The sequence below is a fragment of the Leucoraja erinacea genome, chromosome 28 (assembly GCF_028641065.1).
Source record: "Leucoraja erinacea ecotype New England chromosome 28, Leri_hhj_1, whole genome shotgun sequence".
NCBI classification, from domain to species: Eukaryota; Metazoa; Chordata; class Chondrichthyes; order Rajiformes; family Rajidae; genus Leucoraja; species Leucoraja erinaceus.
The window spans coordinates 18,393,169-18,412,621 of NC_073404.1; the positions used below are offsets into that span (position 1 = coordinate 18,393,169).

The 19,453-nt window shown below is 43.4% G+C and overlaps 1 protein-coding gene across 4 annotated transcripts in view; it reads right to left on the bottom strand.

The window, feature by feature from the left end:
* Positions 1–19,453, bottom strand: part of clip2 (CAP-GLY domain containing linker protein 2) — a 91,656-nt gene that overhangs the window by 12,369 nt on the left and 59,834 nt on the right. For all 4 annotated transcript variants that reach the window (XM_055657930.1, XM_055657933.1, XM_055657931.1 and 1 more), the window contains 7 exons: positions 12,905–13,822; positions 8,739–8,796; positions 7,882–7,965; positions 7,329–7,485; positions 5,652–5,811; positions 2,041–2,211; positions 1,118–1,204 (listed from right to left, as the gene is read on the bottom strand). In XM_055657930.1, the coding sequence (XP_055513905.1) occupies positions 1,118–1,204; positions 2,041–2,211; positions 5,652–5,811; positions 7,329–7,485; positions 7,882–7,965; positions 8,739–8,796; positions 12,905–13,822 (1,635 nt within the window). The remainder of the gene's footprint in view (positions 1–1,117; positions 1,205–2,040; positions 2,212–5,651; positions 5,812–7,328; positions 7,486–7,881; positions 7,966–8,738; positions 8,797–12,904; positions 13,823–19,453) is intronic.

Here is a 19,453-nt window from a genome sequence, read left to right on the forward strand (position 1 = left end):
CGTTGCTTGTAATTTTTTTTCATTTTACCGAGATCAGTGGGAAGCTAAAGATGAAGCTCGTGAAACTGAAGGCAATCTATTGATTCGGTGAAAGAGGTTGAGTGGCTGGAGACAGAGACTGGAGGTAATGGGCAGGTTCACTAATTGCTAGATGTCCTGCAAGGATCTGCTTTGAGGCAGAAACTACTCTATGCATTTTTCATGATTTAACTGATGGGATGGAAAATAAGTTTGACATTAGGAAGATAGACAGTATCATTAGTGTAGAGAGAAAGATAAAATTACACACACTAATCGGTTGAACAATTGAGCAAATGTAGGGATAAATGGATTTCACAATGGAAGGCAAACTGGTAAGTCGTCTACTTTGGATCTAAAATGGATAGAATGCAATGCACTTTAAATAGTGAAAGCATAGATATTGTGATGTCCATGATCACAGATAATTAAAATATTATGGTCAAGCACAGGGAGCAGTCAATAAGTCGAGTGCAAGGTTTATAAGATCAAGGTGTCGGAACATGTGATCGCTTGGACAACTCTTGGATATTGCAGCTCTTCAGGACTTCATATCCCAAGGATAATTTGAAGTGTGAAGAGCGAGCAATACAAGGCTTCCCGGACTGCTGCCCCTGTCCCACTTAGGAAACCTGAACGGAAACCTCTGAAGACTTTGTGCCCCACCCAAGGTTTCCGTGCAGTTTCCGGAGGTTTTTGTCAGTCTCCCTACCTGCTTCCACTACCTGCAACCTCCGGCAACCACCTGCAACCTCCAGGAACCGCACGGAAACCTTGGGTGGGGCGCAAAGTCTCCAGAGGTTTCCGTTCAGGTTTCCTAAGTGGGACAGGGGCATAAGCACATTGCAGTCGCCTCCTGCTCTCTTTCTAAAGAGATAATTGTGGGAGGCAGCTCCAGATTCTGGTGAATACCCGATCACTCGGGAGAACTGGGAATCATTGACTCTCCAAGGAGATCGTGTGGCAGCTGAAATTGCCTTTTAGTGTCTCCCGATGTGTGACTAAGAGTTGCTTCCATACATCAAGGTCATTTGCTTTTTGTTTCATTTCAGACAGAGATATGTACTGAATATATCAAGCAGCTGAAATCCGTGCTTACCTCCTGCTTGAAGCACCTGCTGTCTGTCATGGCTTCAAGTTGACTCCGTTGATGAACCCCATTGGCTGAACTGGCACAATCCAGTGTCTGGAACACAGAAAGAACAGGACACTGTTTATCTACAGGCGGAAAAGTGCACAGGAAGAATCACCATCTGTATCACCTATCCACACATTGTACATTCAGAGATGGGAAAAGACAATTGCGATGGTAGTGCAAACAGAAAATGCTGCAAAAGCTCAGCTGGTCCGGCCAGCATCTGCGGAAAGAGTTTCAGGCAAAAGATAGACACAAAAAGCTGGAGTAACTCAGGGGGACAGGCAGCATCTCTGGAGGGAAGGAATGGTGACGTTTTGCATCGAGACCCTTCTTCAGACAGGCATCTGGCCCTTGCTCAAAACTGAGGAAGCGAAAACCTGCCTGTGAAGGGAAGTATCTAAACCAGTAATCGGCAGGCAAAAAAGATAATTGCAGATGTTGGAAACCGCAGTAAAATAAGAGAATTCCGGAAATACACATTACAGTGTATGTGGAGTGTCCACACTGTCCGTGGAGACAGAAATACAGTTAATATTTCAGGTTAATTACTTTTCATCAGGGCTTATAGAAAGATTTTTTAGTGAAACATTAACTGACGGGTACTGCATGTCCTGCAGAGTCTCTCCAGTGTTCTTTAGCCTCTCACTTGCATCTGCAGCCTCTTTTGTCCGCAAGCTTATTGGGCTTGACTGGTTGGGCAGTGCATCTACACAGCAGTTGCAACACAGTAAAGTGTGCCAAGGTACACGATCGGAGTGCCATCAAGTCAGTTTTGACTGAAGCACACATCATCGCAGATGACCGAAAGCTTGGCCAAACTCACAGATTTCAGATAGTGGTTTAAAATAGAGGTGGAAGGATTTATGAAGGAGCTGGGTACTTGCCTGCATGGCTTGCATTAGTTTCTCCATTTGCTGGTTCTGATCCAGGGCGCTCCGCAAGGCCTCTTCAGTGTTAACCAGCCTTTGTTGCAGTTTGGAGATCTCGGTGTCGGTCTCGGTGTCTTGCAGAGAAACGGGCCGTCGTTTCTGATCGGGTTTGTACTTTTCAGTACCCTGGAAACAGAGAGAAAGTCATTGCGGTGCAGATTGGTGATGAGAAATGCTGTAAAATAAAATAAAAATCCCTTGAACTCTCTTTAATACAATAAGAATCAAATGGGAAAATTGGTTTTGTCACAATGATTCCAGCAATCCTGGAGTGTGGGGAATCATCACCCCGCATGCAAAATAGTCTGTTTTCCTTTGCAGCTTCTTATCCTTGTTAGTTTTGTTTACCATTTACCTCGTATTTCTAAGGGGGTGAAGAGACAGAACGATGAGTTTGTCCGAATGGAGGCAATGTTCACTCATAATGCTCAGAGAGGCTTAAACTGCTCTATAGCTGTTGTGGTTAGGGCGAGTCTAGTATCACAGGGCACAGCCTCAGAATACAAACATGTGCCTTTAGAATGGAGATGAGGAGGAATTGAATTAGCCCAGAGGGTGGTGAATCTGTGGAATTCATTGTCACAATGGTTGCACAGTGGTAGAGTTGCTTCCTTACAGTGCCAAAGGCCCGGGTTCGATCCTGGTTACAGGTACTTGTCTGTACAGAGTTTTTATGTTCTCTCCGTGAACTGTGTGGGTTTTCCCCGGGAGCTCCGGTTACCGCCCACATTCCAAAGCCGTACAGGTTTGTAAGTTAATTGGCTTGGTAAAATTGTAAATTGTCTCTGGAGTGTGTGTGGGATAGTTTTAGTGTGCGGGGATCTCTGGTCGGTACGGACACGGTGGGGCGAAGGCCCTGTTTCTGCGCTGTATCTCCAAACTAAACTAAAACTAAGATGGCAGTGGAGGGCCTCATTGGGTTATGTTAAAGTAGAGATAGATAGGTTCTTGGTTTATAAGGGTGTCAAAGGTTACGGTTAGAAGGCAGGAAAATGCTGTCAAGAGGGAAAAATAGATCAGCCATGACTGAATGGCAGAGCAGACTCAATGGGCTGAATGGCCTCATTCTGCTCCTATTTCTCATAAACTTATCACGACGAAATCAGCTTTTCCCTGATAAGTTTTAAACTGGGTCTTGAGAAATATTGATTGTGGGTTTGTTGTGTTTAAATGAGTCTAACATTAATCATAGAGGGTCACAAATGTATTATTCTGTGTTAATCCATGCGTCACTAAGATCAGAGGTCGTGCAGCAGACATACATCTTGGAAAGATTTGCGTCGCAAAAGCTCGCTGTTAATTTACATTCAAAAAGCCACATCAGCAACAAAAAAAAAAAGCAGACTAAAAGTGCAGCACTCTTAAACAAAAAGTTCCTGTTAACAGAAAGAACAAACAAGGAAACCTGAAAGTATGCAGCACCTGTTGCGACTCCAGGATGCCCAAAGCACTGCACAGCCAATGAAGTACCAAGTCAAAGCAAAACAAAGTGGTGCTGCAGCCTAAATTCTGAACCTCAGGAATATTTCTGATGCAGGCAGCGAACATTGGGTAGGATTTATGATATGGACAACAGGCACTCGGACAAGAACCTGTAATAATTAGCTGTGGATCCATCATAATCCCTACTGCACCATTGAAGTATACCTTGATAAACTGGGCTGTCCTTTGTGTCTCTTTGTCTCTCTCTGTAATGTAGCTGATCTAGACAATGATATAATACAAGAGTAATTCTTTTGTTCCAATTCACTGTCTGTAAAATGTTTTATAATTTCCACAGCCAACTTTCTTTAAACCCTACATTACGGTAGTCCAGAGGGAATCGCAATTTCATTGAAACACCCATGTAATTGTCAGCATTGCAAGGTGCCTACCCTGAAATTGTCAATGGTGGCACCACATGACAAAACGGAAATGTTGCTCACTACCAACACTGACGGCCTTTCATGCACACAAAATAACGACCAAAAAACATAGTTAATGATAATCCGTGACTGCATTTTCGACAAACCTTGTTGCCCACCTTCCAATCTCAAGTGATCCAGCATGGTGCAAATCTTCAAATAAACTGTACAACAGGAGGACGATGTACCCTTCAGTCACTAAGAGCCAGGAAATATGTTCCCGATGTTGGGGGAGTCCAGAACCAGGGTGTCACAGTTTAAGAATAAGGGGTAGGCCATTTAGGACTGAGATGAGGAAAAACTGTTTCCACCCAGAGAGTTGTGAATCTGTGGAATTCTCTGCCACGGAAGGCAGTGGAGGTCAATTCACTGGATGTTTTCAAGAGAGAATTAGATACAGCTCCTAGGGCTAATGGAATCAAGGGATATGGTGAGGAAGCAGGAACAGGGTACTGATTTTGGATGATCAACCATGATCATATCGAATGGCAGTGCTGGCTCGAAGGGCCAAATGGCCTACTACTGCATCTATTTTCTATGATTCTATGCAACTATTACTGTGCTATTCCTTCAAATTGTGCTTTGTATTGTATTGCATTGTATATCTTTATTGTCATTTCCTGAGTATTCGCATACCCAGAGGAAACAAAAAAACGTTGCTCAACCAGTGTCCATTCAGTGTGCATGAAAAATAAATAGAAATAAAAAAATACATGTATCATGAACAAATTTAACACTCTACTAAACATTCGACAGGCGTTCCAACCGGCAGCGGCATAACAGTGGCTCTGCTGCAGTGTGGGGGTTTGTGCGCGATACTTGGCAGGGGGCAAAGTCCTTTGTGTTGCCACATGCCACCGCCAGGTCCGTCATATGAAACAAACTTCTGATAGTCGACAAGACTAATGGTCAATGTGGACAGAGCCATCCATCACGGTCACCCAGAACTGCTTCCCGGGGTTCACTGCTGAAAATAGAATAGCTCTTCCTCCCCAATCTCGTAGCATTGAAGTGCATTAAACAGGGGGCAGCCAGAATGGAAGAGTACACCCAACTGATCAAAGTGGATAGAGCCATAGAATACTAACTTGGCCATGCCAACCAATGTGGTCCATCTACTCTAGACCCCACCTGCCCACGTTTGGCCCATATCCCTAAACCTTTCCTGTCCAAACATCTTTTAAATGTTGTTATAGTACATGCCTCAACTACTTCCTCTGGCTGCTCGTTCCATATACCTACCATCCTGTGTGTGAAAACATTGCCCCATCAGGTTCCTTTCTCACCTTAAACCTATGTCTGCTGGTTCTCGATTCCCATGCTCTGGCTAATAAAAAGCCATTGTTAAAAAGAAAATGAATTGTATTTATTTATTCCACAAATAAACCTTTCCTGAAGATGACTATGTGTTTGTAAAGATAGAAAATAAAACCAAGAGAAGACCGTTTGCCGCTACAAATCTCCTCCATTATTTAATATGATCATTGCTGGTCATCATGTTACTGCCTTCTCTCAACGGCCATTGATCCCTGTAGCCTCAAGTAACACAATGGTTTTGAATTAAATCCAAAGCAATGAATCTCTGGATTTATGGCTCCTGATCTATGCTGCGGCTCAGAGGCTGGAGTTCAATGTTGGTGCACAGGGCTGCTGCTTACTTACAAGGACATAGAGTTTCTCTCGGAGGACCTTGATGTCTTCCTGCAGCTTCTGTTCCTTCATTCTCCACTCAGATTTATGAACTTCCCGGCTGAGGTCCTTTTCACCGGCACAGGAGTGACGATTGGTCTCCAGTAACAGTGAGCGGAGTTCATTTAGATTCCTCGTTTCCCAGACGAATGAAAGGTTCAATGAAGAGAAACAAATGGATGTCATCGGTGGAATTGAAAACCAGCATTAGTAAGGATGCAAGCATTTTGATAAATGGTAGCCATTACAAATCTGTACATTGTGCTGTTAGTCTGCCCCAAGTTTAGCACCCAACTGTACATTGAAAAGTATCTACCTACTAGGAAATTCTGTTAATTTTAAAGTTTAAACCTGTCTGGATTTGAGGGTATAATCTACGTTCACAAATCATAGGAGCAGAATTAGGCCATTCGGCCCATCGAGTCTACTCTGCCATTCAATCATGGCTGATAACCTTTCGCAGCCCATAACCTTTCGCAGCCTTACTAACCAAGAAGCTGTCGATCTCCATTTAAAAAATACCAGTGATTGGAGAAACATGGGTTGTTTTCTCCCCTCAGCCTCCGATGCTCCAGAGATCTGAGAGAAGCATCAACGTTATCAGGTGCATAGATAGATTAGACAGTCAGAACCTTTTTCCTAGGGTGGAAATATTGAAAACTAGAGGACATAGCTTTAAGGTGAAGGGGGCAAAGTTTAAAAGGAGATGTGTTGGGCAATTTTATTTGTCCCCTCACACAGAGGATGGTGGGTGCCTGGAACACAGCCTGGAACACAGTGCTGGGGGGTTTGGTGGAGGCAGATATGATGGTGGCGTTTGAGAGGTGTTTAAATGGACACAACGATCTACAGGGAGTGGAAGGGAATGGATCTTGTGCAGGCAACAGGGATTAGTTTAACTCACACTGTTCCTGTGCTGCCCTGCTCTATATTCTATGTTAAACAGTTCAAGCTGCTGGTGATACAACACTGAAATTAACTGAACTATGATTAAGGATAAAATGCATAAGAAGGTACTGCAGATGCAACCTGCTGCCTGACCCTCTGAGTTAGTCCAACTTTTGGTTTTGGTGTCTACCTTATGGTTAAGGATAACATCATTTATAGGTAGTTTATTCATTTATACACCAATTCAGTTAACAACATTTTGACCATCTCTCCGTACCTTCTTCCGTGGCAAAAATAAATTGTTTGCATCTATTTCAAAGTGTGGAGTGTATTGCAGGAACGACCTCTGGGCAGCGTGCTACATAGTAGTGGAGGAGGTACTTGAATGAACTTACACTGCATGAAGCCATTCCTGCAATTAGGACTGGATTTTTAAAAATACTGTAACATTATTCAAAACATTGCAGCATTTCTCACCTGTTCCCTCAATAAACAAAATATATGCAGCATTTATTTTAATATTCTCAGGTTCACAAAGCCACATTTCTTGTAAACTAATGTAAAATCAGCAGGAACGTCAAATATCTGTTCAGGTGCCTTTCCCCATCCATTGTTACTCTGCTGAAGCTTTTCACATCTACTTGTGCTCCTGATCGTTCCCCAAGCACTACCTTCTCTATATCCATTGCTGCGGTGACGTCAGCTTCTTCCCAACGTACCCACATGTCTTTTCGGCACCGATGCGAGTTGAACAACCCTCACCTCTCCTTTTTCAGCAGCTCCTGACTAATGAGGACAAGCTGTCCGGAGGCGTCGTGGGATTTGCGGGTCAAGGCCTCCAGCTCCATCTCCAGCTTGACTTTTTCCTTCGTGGTTACGTCAACCTTTTTCTCCGAAGATTTCGACTTGTGTTCCAGAGCTGTGGGATCAAAAAGGCATGGCTAATATTCTGACGCAATTACCGTGCAGAAAATTCTATACCTGGCCATTCTGCAGAAATAATCAAATGCAGCAAGGAGGAAATTTATTATTCTATCTGGGACATATGACAGTAAAACACTCATGTAAAACATAAAACATATGACAGTAAAACATTCCGCTCAGCAAGCATGCTCTTAATGGGTAACATGTTTTCATTTATTATGGTTATTTATACGATCACAGGACAAAATAGCATAAAGTTTCCTGAGGAATACCGCAAGTCCTCCTGCAAATATGGTCATTTAATTTTTTATAATACTTTAAATAATGACAAAAGTTCAGCCGTGTTTATCTCAACACAATACGGAAGAACAATCACGTTCAACTGACTTACCGACAACCTGGGTTTTTAATAACTCAATCTGCGACGACATTGAAGAGACGTCCTTTTCCCTTTTACTGAGCTTGTCCAATAAATCTGACGGTGTAGAGGCACAAAAACATAGAGAATGTGTGGTTAGCTCAAAGACTCAAGGAACTGCAGATGCTGGAACCCTCAGCAAGAAATAAAGGGCTGGAGAAACTCAGCGGGTCAGGCAGCATCTGTGGAGGGACTGCATCTTGGCTCGGGATTGATGGAGTTGGTGGAGGAGAGGGGAGAAAGCTGGAAAAGAGAGGTAGGGTGGGGGCAAAAGTAGGCAAATGATAGGTGGATCCAGGGGGGGGGGGGGGGGGGGGGGGGGGGGGGTGGGATTGGCAGATGCTTCTCCCATCATCTTAATCACCTCATTCCTTCCTCCTCCTCTTCCCTAAGCTCATCTCCCATCCCCAAATCGTATACTTCCCCTTTCCCCTCCCTGTCCCGTTTCACCCATAACCCTCAACTCCATCTGTCCATTTCACTCTTCTTTCCATTTCTGACTTTCAACTCCTTTTCACCTCTAGCGTTTGATGTAATCCCACCCCCCCCCCCCTCCCCCTCCCCTCCATAACCAATAAACCCCCCTCCTCATCTGCGTTCACCCATCACTTGCCAGACTTAGCCCCAACCCAAACTCTTTTCCAGCTTTCTCCTCATTCAGCCTACAGAAGGGTCCCAACCCAAAGTGTTGGCTCTCCATTCCCACCACATATGCCACTGACCTGCTGAGTTCCTCGGGCACTCTGTTGCTTGCTAGAGATTACCTCAAGTTGTGTGAAAATATTAAATAAAGCTTAAAAAAGAGAAAATCATAAATCACATCGAGTTACCTTCCATTGATTGCTTCATTTTCATTTTCTCTTTCAAGATGTTATTGTTGTCCATGGCCTGGAAACACAAGGACATTACTGAGGCGTTTTAGTCAACACACAGTCTCCCTGTTTAACCCTCAGGAAAAATAAAATTAGTGCTTTTTTTTTAATAGATATCCAATAAAATATGCATTATGAAATTCTGCACCCTTTAAATGTGAGTGTTAACAAGCAGAGATTAATTGCTTATTGCTGATTGAGCATTCATAGAATTGTTACTCCCACCCTGGTCTCCTGATAGTGGCGGAACAAAGCATTATTTATCTGTCCCTCTGAAAAATGTCTCACGTCTCACGATGTTGGTGGGAGCTTCCAATTGTTGCACGTGATTTCCCAATGCCTTGGAAAATCAGAGGTCTTTACATCAGGATGAAGCAGGATAGTCTCTGGTGCACAGGATGGGGAGAATGTTCTTTACCCTTGTCATCAGCCAGGTGCTGCTTGACAATGAAGAACACTTGACGAGTCCCTTGGAAGAGAGCAGCGTTGAGGAGAGGAGCTGGTGAATGTCAAGAAGGCAGTGAAGGATTGCACAATCCAATTGTCCCTTACAGAGGCCAACTACCTAACACAATGCCGTGCATCAACCTCTGTAACATCTGCAACTCACGAGCTGCCCAAAACTGCCACGGTTTTGGATAAGATTGCTTGGAGACCAACTGGACTTTGAGGGAGGGAATTTAATGGTAAAGGTCAATATTAGTACAATGACCCGTGTCACTTCCTCCCACCCTACGATGCATCACTAGTTCATCACTAGACCCGACGAGCAAGATTGAGGCCGAGATTCCTGTTCAGCCATCAAATTGGTAGATGGGCCGTTGGCAGAGCGCCGAATCCTTGCAAGTCGAGGCACCATCATCGCTCTGTGACCAGCTGAGGGAATGGTGCAGAGCCTGATCCCTTCATCAAACAACACTGTACTTGTAGAAAATGTGACTCTTTTGCCCAGATGCTGAGACACGCAAATCATTGATTAGGTGCCCATGCTACAGAAAATAAAGAAAAGGCAATATTAAATATAACATCTGCCGTGACTTGTCAGCATCTATGATTTATTGTTCCTGCGCAAAGTCGGCTGGCACATTGTTCCCTGCAGTGAGCAGCGTGATTAACTTTGTTAAGCAAGCGCCAGAAGGACATGCAGCCTTTAAGTGATGTTGAAGCTGGTTGTAAAGCGAGAGCTCAAGAGGTCAAGAGGAAAAGGACAATGATTATTGTTCCCAGAAAAGTCCACAAGTAATAGTGTCGGAGCAAAGCCATGCAGGCTACAGCATGCAGTATTAATTCAGAGGGCTGATGAATCTCACCAAATGCCTTTTGTCCTCTTCGGTCCTTGAGGAGTTTAAAGAATATAAAAAAATATAACATTCGGAGGAATCTGAAACAGACTTCAAGAAGGGAAAGCCGAGAAAACAGAAGCAATGTAAACTTAAGGTAGAAATTTGAGCTTTTCACAAATGGCTGAACCTCTCACGTAGATGACCATTTTTTTCAGGATGGAGTCGATTTGACGGGAATGTCGTCGCCATCTTCATGAAGGAATCCATGTCGGCAGTGCTCATGTTTGGTGCATGAAATCTTACTCATGGAGATTTTACAATGAGGAAAATATCGAGTGAATGTTTGGACCCAAACACTGCAAAGTAGAAGTAGTAATGGCAGTACACCAGGGTGAAAGGTCACACAGGGTTGGTAGGTAAAGGGGGAAAAGATGGCCACCTATGGGTTCGATGATGTACTTGGTTCTTCCTCTGGAGAGCTGGAATGGTGCTCTGTAAGTTGATGCTTGCCTCACTATTATGGAGAGTGTGGCACTGGCTTATGTGCCTTTGTAGCAAACCCATACAACACCATGGATTTATAACACAAGATACTCTTTGAATTAGTGGTCTGGTTTTAAATGTGGCTTTATCACGACACCCTCTTGGCTGCCATGACGGTCACAGGCCTGAGGTGTGTCTGCAGCATACCCCGTCAATCCAGCTGGACTACTCACTCAAATGTTGGTCTGCTGTAGGATTAGGAGCACCTGCATATCTGGAATATTGAGGGTGTTCCAGGTGAAGCTTCACAGTATGTACCTAGGAAGTAAGTGGCTTATAGACACAAAATGCTGGATCAACTCAGCGGCACAGGCAGTATTGCTGGAGCGAAGGAATGGGTGATGGTTCGGGTCGAGACCCTTCTTCAGACTGAGAGCAGCTAATCTTCTTTCAGCACCAGGCGTTATAGAACACAGGGCAACATATCCGTCAGGGTGGACAGCCTGGAAACGATCTGTTTTAGAGACAGTTCAAGGATTGTCAGTGGATAGCGGATAGCCAGTGACGTACATCCCCCCCCCCCCGGAGTCAAAGCCCGGTGACACTTGGCATACATACTGTATTGTACCCGAGGGGTTTCAATCGATCCCCCACCATCATGCCAGCTTGAAATGACCTTGAATTCAGGGCAGTTGCAGGGGTGTAGCCTAACTGTACGAAGTAGCAAAAATTCAGTGGTGACCTGCAACATGGCTCAAAGGAAGTAGAAGAGTTCAACAGCAGTACTATGGTCACCCTATGCCTAGTCAGTAAAATGAAGACAATGGTTAGCCACTGTGTTTATCTCAGAACCTATGCAGTGTTTCTGGCAGTGCCTTTTTAGCAAAGCAGCTTTCACAATGACTGGATAGCACAGGCAGACGAGTGGAGTGCATGCCAATGCCACCGATTCCAAAATCCTTTTGGTCACAAATCGTTCAAAATCTTCCCGTTTTCAGCAGAGAGAACTCCCAGAATGATGCTACGGTGAATTCTTCAATCCAACTGCTGTTGTCCAACAGGGGGGGGGGGGGGGGGGGGGGGGGGGGGGGGGGGGGGGGGGGAGAGTGGTAGCACTTTTACCACTGAATGTGCTCGGTTCAGGCCCCACTGCCGATTTAAACAGACAATCTGCATGGGCACGACCGGTGTATTGAGGGACAGCAAAGAGCCTCATTCTTGACGTTTGGGCAATTGGTGAACCACGGCTGAAGCAAAAGCACAGCCACGGTCGCAAATTGATTGACCTCGTGATATGGTGCACTACAGGCGTGCAATCCGATGCAGCTCACCAATTCCCAATGAAGCTCCGGGCCTGATGAGGCCAGGGATTTTGGTGACCGGCGGTGATTTTGTGATTTTGTTACCTTAGGAATATGTGGTAAAGCCTTTTGCAACCACCGCCAATCTGTTCGTGGCAAGCAGACAGAAGTGACCCAGGTCCCAATAAATGTCAGGCCAGGGATTAATCCAAAGGGCCATCTATCAGTTAAGTGGAAATGATCCTATGTGTTTAAAGGAGTTTTCGGTATCCCAAAAGTAATAATGTGCTACAGGCACTAAATCAATATACTGTTGCACCTTCTTCCCAATTACTGTGGCAGACAGTTAGAAATAGAGTGGAGATTAGAACCAGAGCAAATTTCTTCAGTTATCTAGGAGTCCATTATCTCCCCACCTTTAAAGAAACATACATAGTTAGCGTTCTCATTCATTTTCCTTCCTCTTGGCCACTGCCTTTTATTCCAGCGCACATGTTCAGATTTTTCTGTCTGGCGTTTAAATATCTGTTGTTGATGCAGAACTCCCCAGTCATTGAATTGTGACAGGAATAGAAACTCCAGTCAATTTACTCCTCCTTTAAACAGGCCCACCAAAGCATTATCCAGTAAACAGCCAACTCTCACAGAGCAAGGGGTCACACTGTAGTTACGCTACTACTTGTCAAAAAATTTCTTGTGGTACAGCTGGGACTCTTTAAACATCCATCTGTGAAACACCAAATGTGTGTGGTAATTGTGCCAAGTATCAATGAAACTTCAAATTACATTTCATGTGTGAAACGCATTTTCCTCTCTTGCCATTTAACACAACTTCAAGTCAATGTACAGACATCATATAATATTTAATTGTTCAAATTCTGACATCTATTATTTTAGTATGCTTAAAGCTTGGATATCATTAAATCCTTCGTTAACTTATCTTTAATATATTCCAAGTTGATTTTAATTAGAGCTCAATAGGTCTAACATGATTTCTCCTACCACAAACAGACCAAAGATATATATAATGTTTTTTTTTTTGGTTTTATTCTCATACTTCGGAAGAGTGCCGAGCCTCCATTGCTTGCAGCTTCTCCTGTAGGGTTTTATATTCTTGCTTGTGTTTGATCTCAGACTTCTGGAGCGCCTCATAGTCCATCATTTTCCTCTCGGCCGTGAAAATCTGCTCTTTTAAGAAGCTGATGGCCTGTGCTTGGTCCTTATACCCAAGCTGAAGTTTCGCCTGCTCACCGAGCCTTAGCTCTGCATTGTGGAGCTGGTCGACGGCTGCCTGGAGTTCTTGCCGGTATTGGCTTGCTGTCGTGTCCAACTTGTTTCGCCAGTTGGAATTGCATTCTTCCAGATCACACCTGGCTTCTTGCAGCTTGACTCTGAAGTCCTCCTTCTCCTTTATGTGCAGCGCCATCTCAATTTCATGCTTGGCCTTTAGGTTCTCCCACTCCAGCTGGCGTTCCATCTTTAGGCTTTCCATGGTGGCCCTTAGCTCCACCAGCTCACTGTTGTGCACATCAGTGCCCGAAATTAATGAAACCTTGAGTTCCTCAAGAGATTTCTGGTGGTCAGACACCAACGTGTCCAACTTGTTCTTCCAGTTGTCCATCATCTCCATGTTCTCCCTGGTTGCTTGGTGGAGTTTCTGCCGGAGCTCACCGACTTCATGGACGTATTTTTCATCGCTGGCCTTCAACTTCTCCAACTCTTGCTGGCTCTCCTGCAATCTGGCCTCGTACTTTTCCCTCAGTAAGACGTTCTCTGTCTGGTGCTCCTTGGTGACCGATAATAGTTGTTCTCGCAGCTTGAGGGCCTCCGACTGTAGGTTGTAGGGACTGTGCTCAGCAGTGCCCGAGGAGTTTGGGCTTCTCAGTCTCTGTTGCAGTTCGTCAATCTCATATTTCCTTAAACTCAGTTCATCTTCAAGCTGTGCGATCCTCGACTTTTCAGCCACCGTTGTAAGCTAGGGCCGGAAAGCAGAGAAAATGTTAATACCCATTGTATAATCACTCTATCATTTTCTGTCAGTGTTTTGTAATTTGCCAAGATACAAATTTTGACCTTCAAAGGTTTTCTATCATCACTGCTCCATACACGTAAACGCAGAAAATCTTTGCTGGCTTTACCCTTATCCTGGCTGAACGTTATTCCCTAATTATGTATCTATACACTGTAAATGGCTCGATTGTAACCATGTATTCTCTTTCTGCTGACTGGATAGCACGCAACAAAAGCTTTTCACTGTACCTCGGTACACGTGACAGTAAACTAAACTGAAAACTGATACAGGAGGTGGCTGTAGGGACCATTATATCTGCAACAGCTAAAGAGGTACCCAGCCTAACCCTCCAGCAAAAAAAGATAGTGCTGAGTAACTCAGTGGATCAGGTAGCATTTCTGGAGAGCATGCATAGCTGATGTTTTAGGTCGGGACCCTTCTTCAGTGGCTGGGGAAAGCCAGCCGAAAAAGAGGAGGGACAGGACGAAGTCTGGCAAGAGAGACCATATCTGGATACAAGTGAGGGAGGGAGGTTGATAGACAGATGGTTGGAGAAAGGCCAGAGATGAAAAGACAAAGACATGTGAAATAAGGATAGAAGTTGTGTAAATGGTGAAGCCAGGGAAAGGAATATGGGTGGAAGGAATGGGGAGAAATGGGTGCATCTCCAGAGGCTCAAAGGGAAGAGGCGTTGTAGGTTCATGATCTAAAATTGGAGAATTCATGTCATTGGGATGTAAGCTACCCAAGCGTAATACCCAAGTGCTGATCCTCTAGTTTGTATGTGCCTAGGTCTGACAATGGAGGCGGCCCAGGACAGAAAAGTCAATATGGGAATGGGATGGGGAGGTGAAACGATTAGCAACTGGGAGGTCCTGCAGGCCTTGGCATGCCGAGTGCAAGTGTTCGGCAAAACATTTGCTGTGTCTACGTTTGGCCTCACCAATGTACAGGAGGCAACATCAAGAACACTGGATGCAATAGACAAGGCTAGAGGAAGTGTATGTGAACTTCTTCCTCACTTGGAAGAAGCCCCTGGATGGAGGCGAGGGAGGAGTTACATCTTCAGCTTTTACATCTCCTGCAGTTGCAGCAGAAAATACCTAGGGAGGGGAAGGTTTAGATGAGATGGGGTGAGTGAACCAAGGATGTGCAGAGGGAGCGGTCTGTACAGAAGGCAGAAAATGATGGAGATAGGAAGATGTGGCTGGCGATGGGATAACGTTGGCGGAAATGTTGGAAAATGATCTGTTGGATGCATAGTCTTGTGGGAAGATGAGGACAAGAGGAGCTCTATCCTGGTTCCAACTGAGGGGGAGGGGAAGTGAAAGCAGAACTATGGGATGCAGGGTAGGGTATCTGGTGCTCCTTTAATAACTAGCACTGGCCACTCAAATCAGCTGCCCCGGACATTTTTATGATTGGTTTATTGTATTTTAACATTGTGATTTACCTGTTTTTAACTATTTATTTATACTGTTCCATCAGGGACGATTGTTTTTAGTGTTATTATGTGTGAAATGTTTTACATTTCATGTGCGATACTCCGGTATTCCCTGGGAAACGTCTTTTCATTTTGCACTGTACAACTGTTGCTTGCAAGATGACAATAAAGGTTGATTGATTGATTGATTGATGAGCAATAATATGTTCATGCAGCTTGAGGGCCTCTAACTGTAGGCCAAACCTGCACTCAGTAGTGCCTGAGAAGTCCTAGCAACATTAAGGATGAACAATCCACTATCATTGTGTTCCTCCACACCTCTCTCAGAATCGCCCACTTATTGTGCATCTCCGGCCTTGTTGCACCTGGCCCGTGTATTAATGCACACTTCTCTGCATTAAATTCCATTTGCCATTTCCCTGCCCAGCTGCTCAGAGAATCAATACTTTCCTGCAGCCGAGGATTTCCTCATCCTTGCCAACCATATGGCTAGTTTTTGCATGATCTGAAATGTCTTTAGAATGCCATCTACATTTAAGTTTAAGCCATTGAGATACATTGCAGAACAAGGTTTGAGCACCAAACCTTGTGGAACTCGACAAACATCACTCTTTACTTCTCACCACCATTAAATTTAGTCCAATTTTCCACTCTCCTTTGGATCCCATAAACTTTTACATTCACTCTGCTGTGTGGGGTTTTGTCAAAAGTCTTGCTTAAGTTCATGTAGTGCGCTCCTTGCAAATGCACTCCTTTTCATTGCCTCAAAAAATTGAATTTGCTTGGTTGGGCAGACATTCCGTTAACAAATCAACGTTGACTAATCTGTGACTTTCTAGATGCAGAGCTTTAAATGAAAGTAGGAGTCCAATAATTCGGCAGCCATTAAATCAAAGCTAGCTGGTTTCTTGGTTTATTCCTTCCTCCCTTATTAAACAATGGTGCCGGGTTCCCTTGTGATGAGGAGCCAGCGGTTGCATTCCTAGAAAAAGGTCTGCAACGCCATTTTCCATGAGGCAAAGATGCATCATCCATGCATGCGTCAAGAACACGTTGAAAGAATCAATTTTTCGTTTATTTATTTATTTACATTTTCTCCACATTAATTCTGTGAGAGTCAATTTTATTCCATCTCTCAAATTTTTGGCTGTTGATTGGTGAATTCTCTCAGGGTGAATTTCTGTTTATCGAACAGCCATAACCGAGGGTTCATTCACCTTTATAACTTCAAGAGAAGTCCAATTTTCTGGCATCATAGCCAGGGAGAACTGATATTTTCCTTTTTAAAATTATAGTAAGAGCAGAGTTAAGAACTAAGATTTAGTGTGGTGCTTAGTAAACTGCCAATTATTACGTACAATGCAAGTACATCTGGTGCTAAATAGTTTCACTACACCCAATCAATTTGATGGTCTTTGTCATGTTGCACTGAACGCACTTGAGTCAGTGATGTAAAATTGGTAGGAATTATCCCAGAGTTATCTCATCCATGGCAAATCCCCACTTACTTTATAACAGTCGTCATCTCAGTACATTATCATTGTTTCACATTTTTAAATATAGCAACCTAGATCAATCCAAGGTTATGCGTCATTGTCCATTCATATTATAATTGTAACCTCCAGATGGTGCGGTGAGAGGAGAGACTGAGGGAGTGAAACCAAGAAACAGAAAAAAAACACTAGGAATGAAAGATCAAAACTGATTTCCAGATCGGGAGAATGCACTAGACTGAGACCAGATGAAATTCAGATATAAAAAGCACCAGGCAGATCCTGAGACAATATGTAATAGAGATGGGCAGGCAGCAGAAAAAAGGGCAAAAGGGTGTTTGGTGTGATAGTTCTGTTCATTTCTCTGGTTTCCAGTGTATGTTTGCAAATGTATTGCTCCAGCCCTTGACTGGACGCAGTGTCCTTTGACGCAATCCATTTCAAAAACCAGATCCTGGAAATGACTCCACTGCTCCATAAAGAACAAATTATTTACATCCTCGACATGGACTCTGTGCCAATGGTTTTGCTCCATTTATCCTTCAGCTCACCCTAACAGCATAGTCTCCTAACCCCAACTCCCTCTTCGGATTATCTAGCTTCCCCAAATTTGCTTCGATGACCTATGTCTTACTTTCAATTGAGATGCAAAGTTCCAGAGTCTAACTACTTCTCGGTTCATGACATTTTGTCTAAATTCCCCTTTGAATTTATGAGTCACCATTTCCATTGCTTACTCTGTCATTCTGGTTTAAACCACAAACTGGAAGCATCTTCCCTTTGTTTACTGGATTGAAGCTCGTCATAAACGTTAGTCTTGTTTAGGTTACCCCTCTCTGTTTGGTCTTTGTTGGCAGGTGCAAAATCTAATTATTACACCCACTGTCCCACAATGTTGTTCAAAGATGGAAACTAGAACTTGTAGAACACATGGTCGAACATTGGATTTACACAAATGTAAACAATTTCAGTTGGATTCTTTAATAAAATTTAAAAAAAATCTGCTATTCCCCACTCTCACCACGTTCTTGACTTTAATTTGGCCAGTCTTCAATTTTGAAAATCTTTCCTGCTTTTTAGTGGATCTTCAACAATGTTCCTCTTTAAATAAAAGGATTCTCTGCACGGAATCCCATTACCTAAAAAGACCTTCCCAGGCCCACATTTATCAATCCTATGGACAATCTACCGATATTCTATATGAAGTATCATGAATAGCTCCTGCAGTCATAGTGCAACTACTTCTACTTAACACTATGCCTCTACCAATGTATATGACAAATCAAAATGCCCCATTCTATCTTCTCTAAACTCAATTGTTATTTTTACATTCTGGAGGTATACTTCTCCAGTTATGTGTGATACTTTATGCTTTGTTAAAGGAGCAACTCATTTAAAATCTTTTATATCCGAGCAGCATTACACAGAATAAATCCAATAACACATCCATTACTTAAATTCTATACAACATGGTCCAATTTGTTCTGGTAAATATTTTTCTCCACCCTCCAACATTTGTTTTTCTCATCCCAGTCTCTCTCTCATTACCAGAAACTCTCTCTCATTCTTTCTCTACTGCTCTTTGCCTTTTATCTTTGCCTCTAACAAATGCTTCATCATTGTTATACTCACTTTTCAGCCCGCACCTTTTTTTTTTTTAAATGTACAGTTACAAAGCAAAATTATTAGTTATACATCATGTTTGAATGGGATGATTAGTTCAAGAGACCTAGAACAGTAATCACAGGACAGAGAAACAGGGGCTTTGGTTATAGGTTAAAGCACTGGATTGGAATGGAAAAAGCCCCATCTCCACACCCCGTGCCAGCTCCCCACCCAAGTTGATGATATCTGGTACAGGCTGAGGTACAATGACTACATTTAAAATACTTTTGGACAGACACACAGACAGGAAAGGCCCAAACGTGGGCAAGTGGAACTAGCTTAGCATCTTAATCAGCAATGGGCTAAAGGGCCTGACTCCGTACACTGACTTAATTGACTCTGGGTTATGAAAACTACCTACGGGCCAATTCCTCCTTAAGTCAGTTTTCTGTGGCTACCCATGCAATAGTCACCCCCCATACCCTTGCTATAATTCTTTCATTTCATTAATAATTTCCCCAATAGAGTTAAACTCAGAATTAAACTAATTAAATATATACCAGATCCAGTCATTACCATGTGAAATTAAATATTTATCATCCTTAATAAGAACTTGAATTTTTTTTTTTTAATGTATGGGAGAATTTGAGTAAAGCAAGATCTCTGCAAGTAATGTAGAAATCAGGAACTGCAGTTGCTGATTTACAAAAGTATCAGAGAGCGGGAATGGGCAGCATCCCAGGAGAACATAGATAGGGGACATTTCAGGTCTGGAAACATTGTCATTTTTTACCTGCCATCCTCGACATAGCAGGTCTGACAGTAGTCCTCCCAGGTTCACATTGCTTTCCCACCACCCCAACCAAACTGAAAACACCTCCGACTCCAAGACCCCTCTCCCCTTGGGATACTCATCCTTCCATGTCTATGGGATCCCACCTGCACTCAGCAATTCTCCCCTCTGTTTTTATGATGCCGCTCCCACAGTGAATATCTACAACAGTTCCTCTCAATCCTGTGAGAAGCAAATCTAAATTATCTTTCCTCACGAAT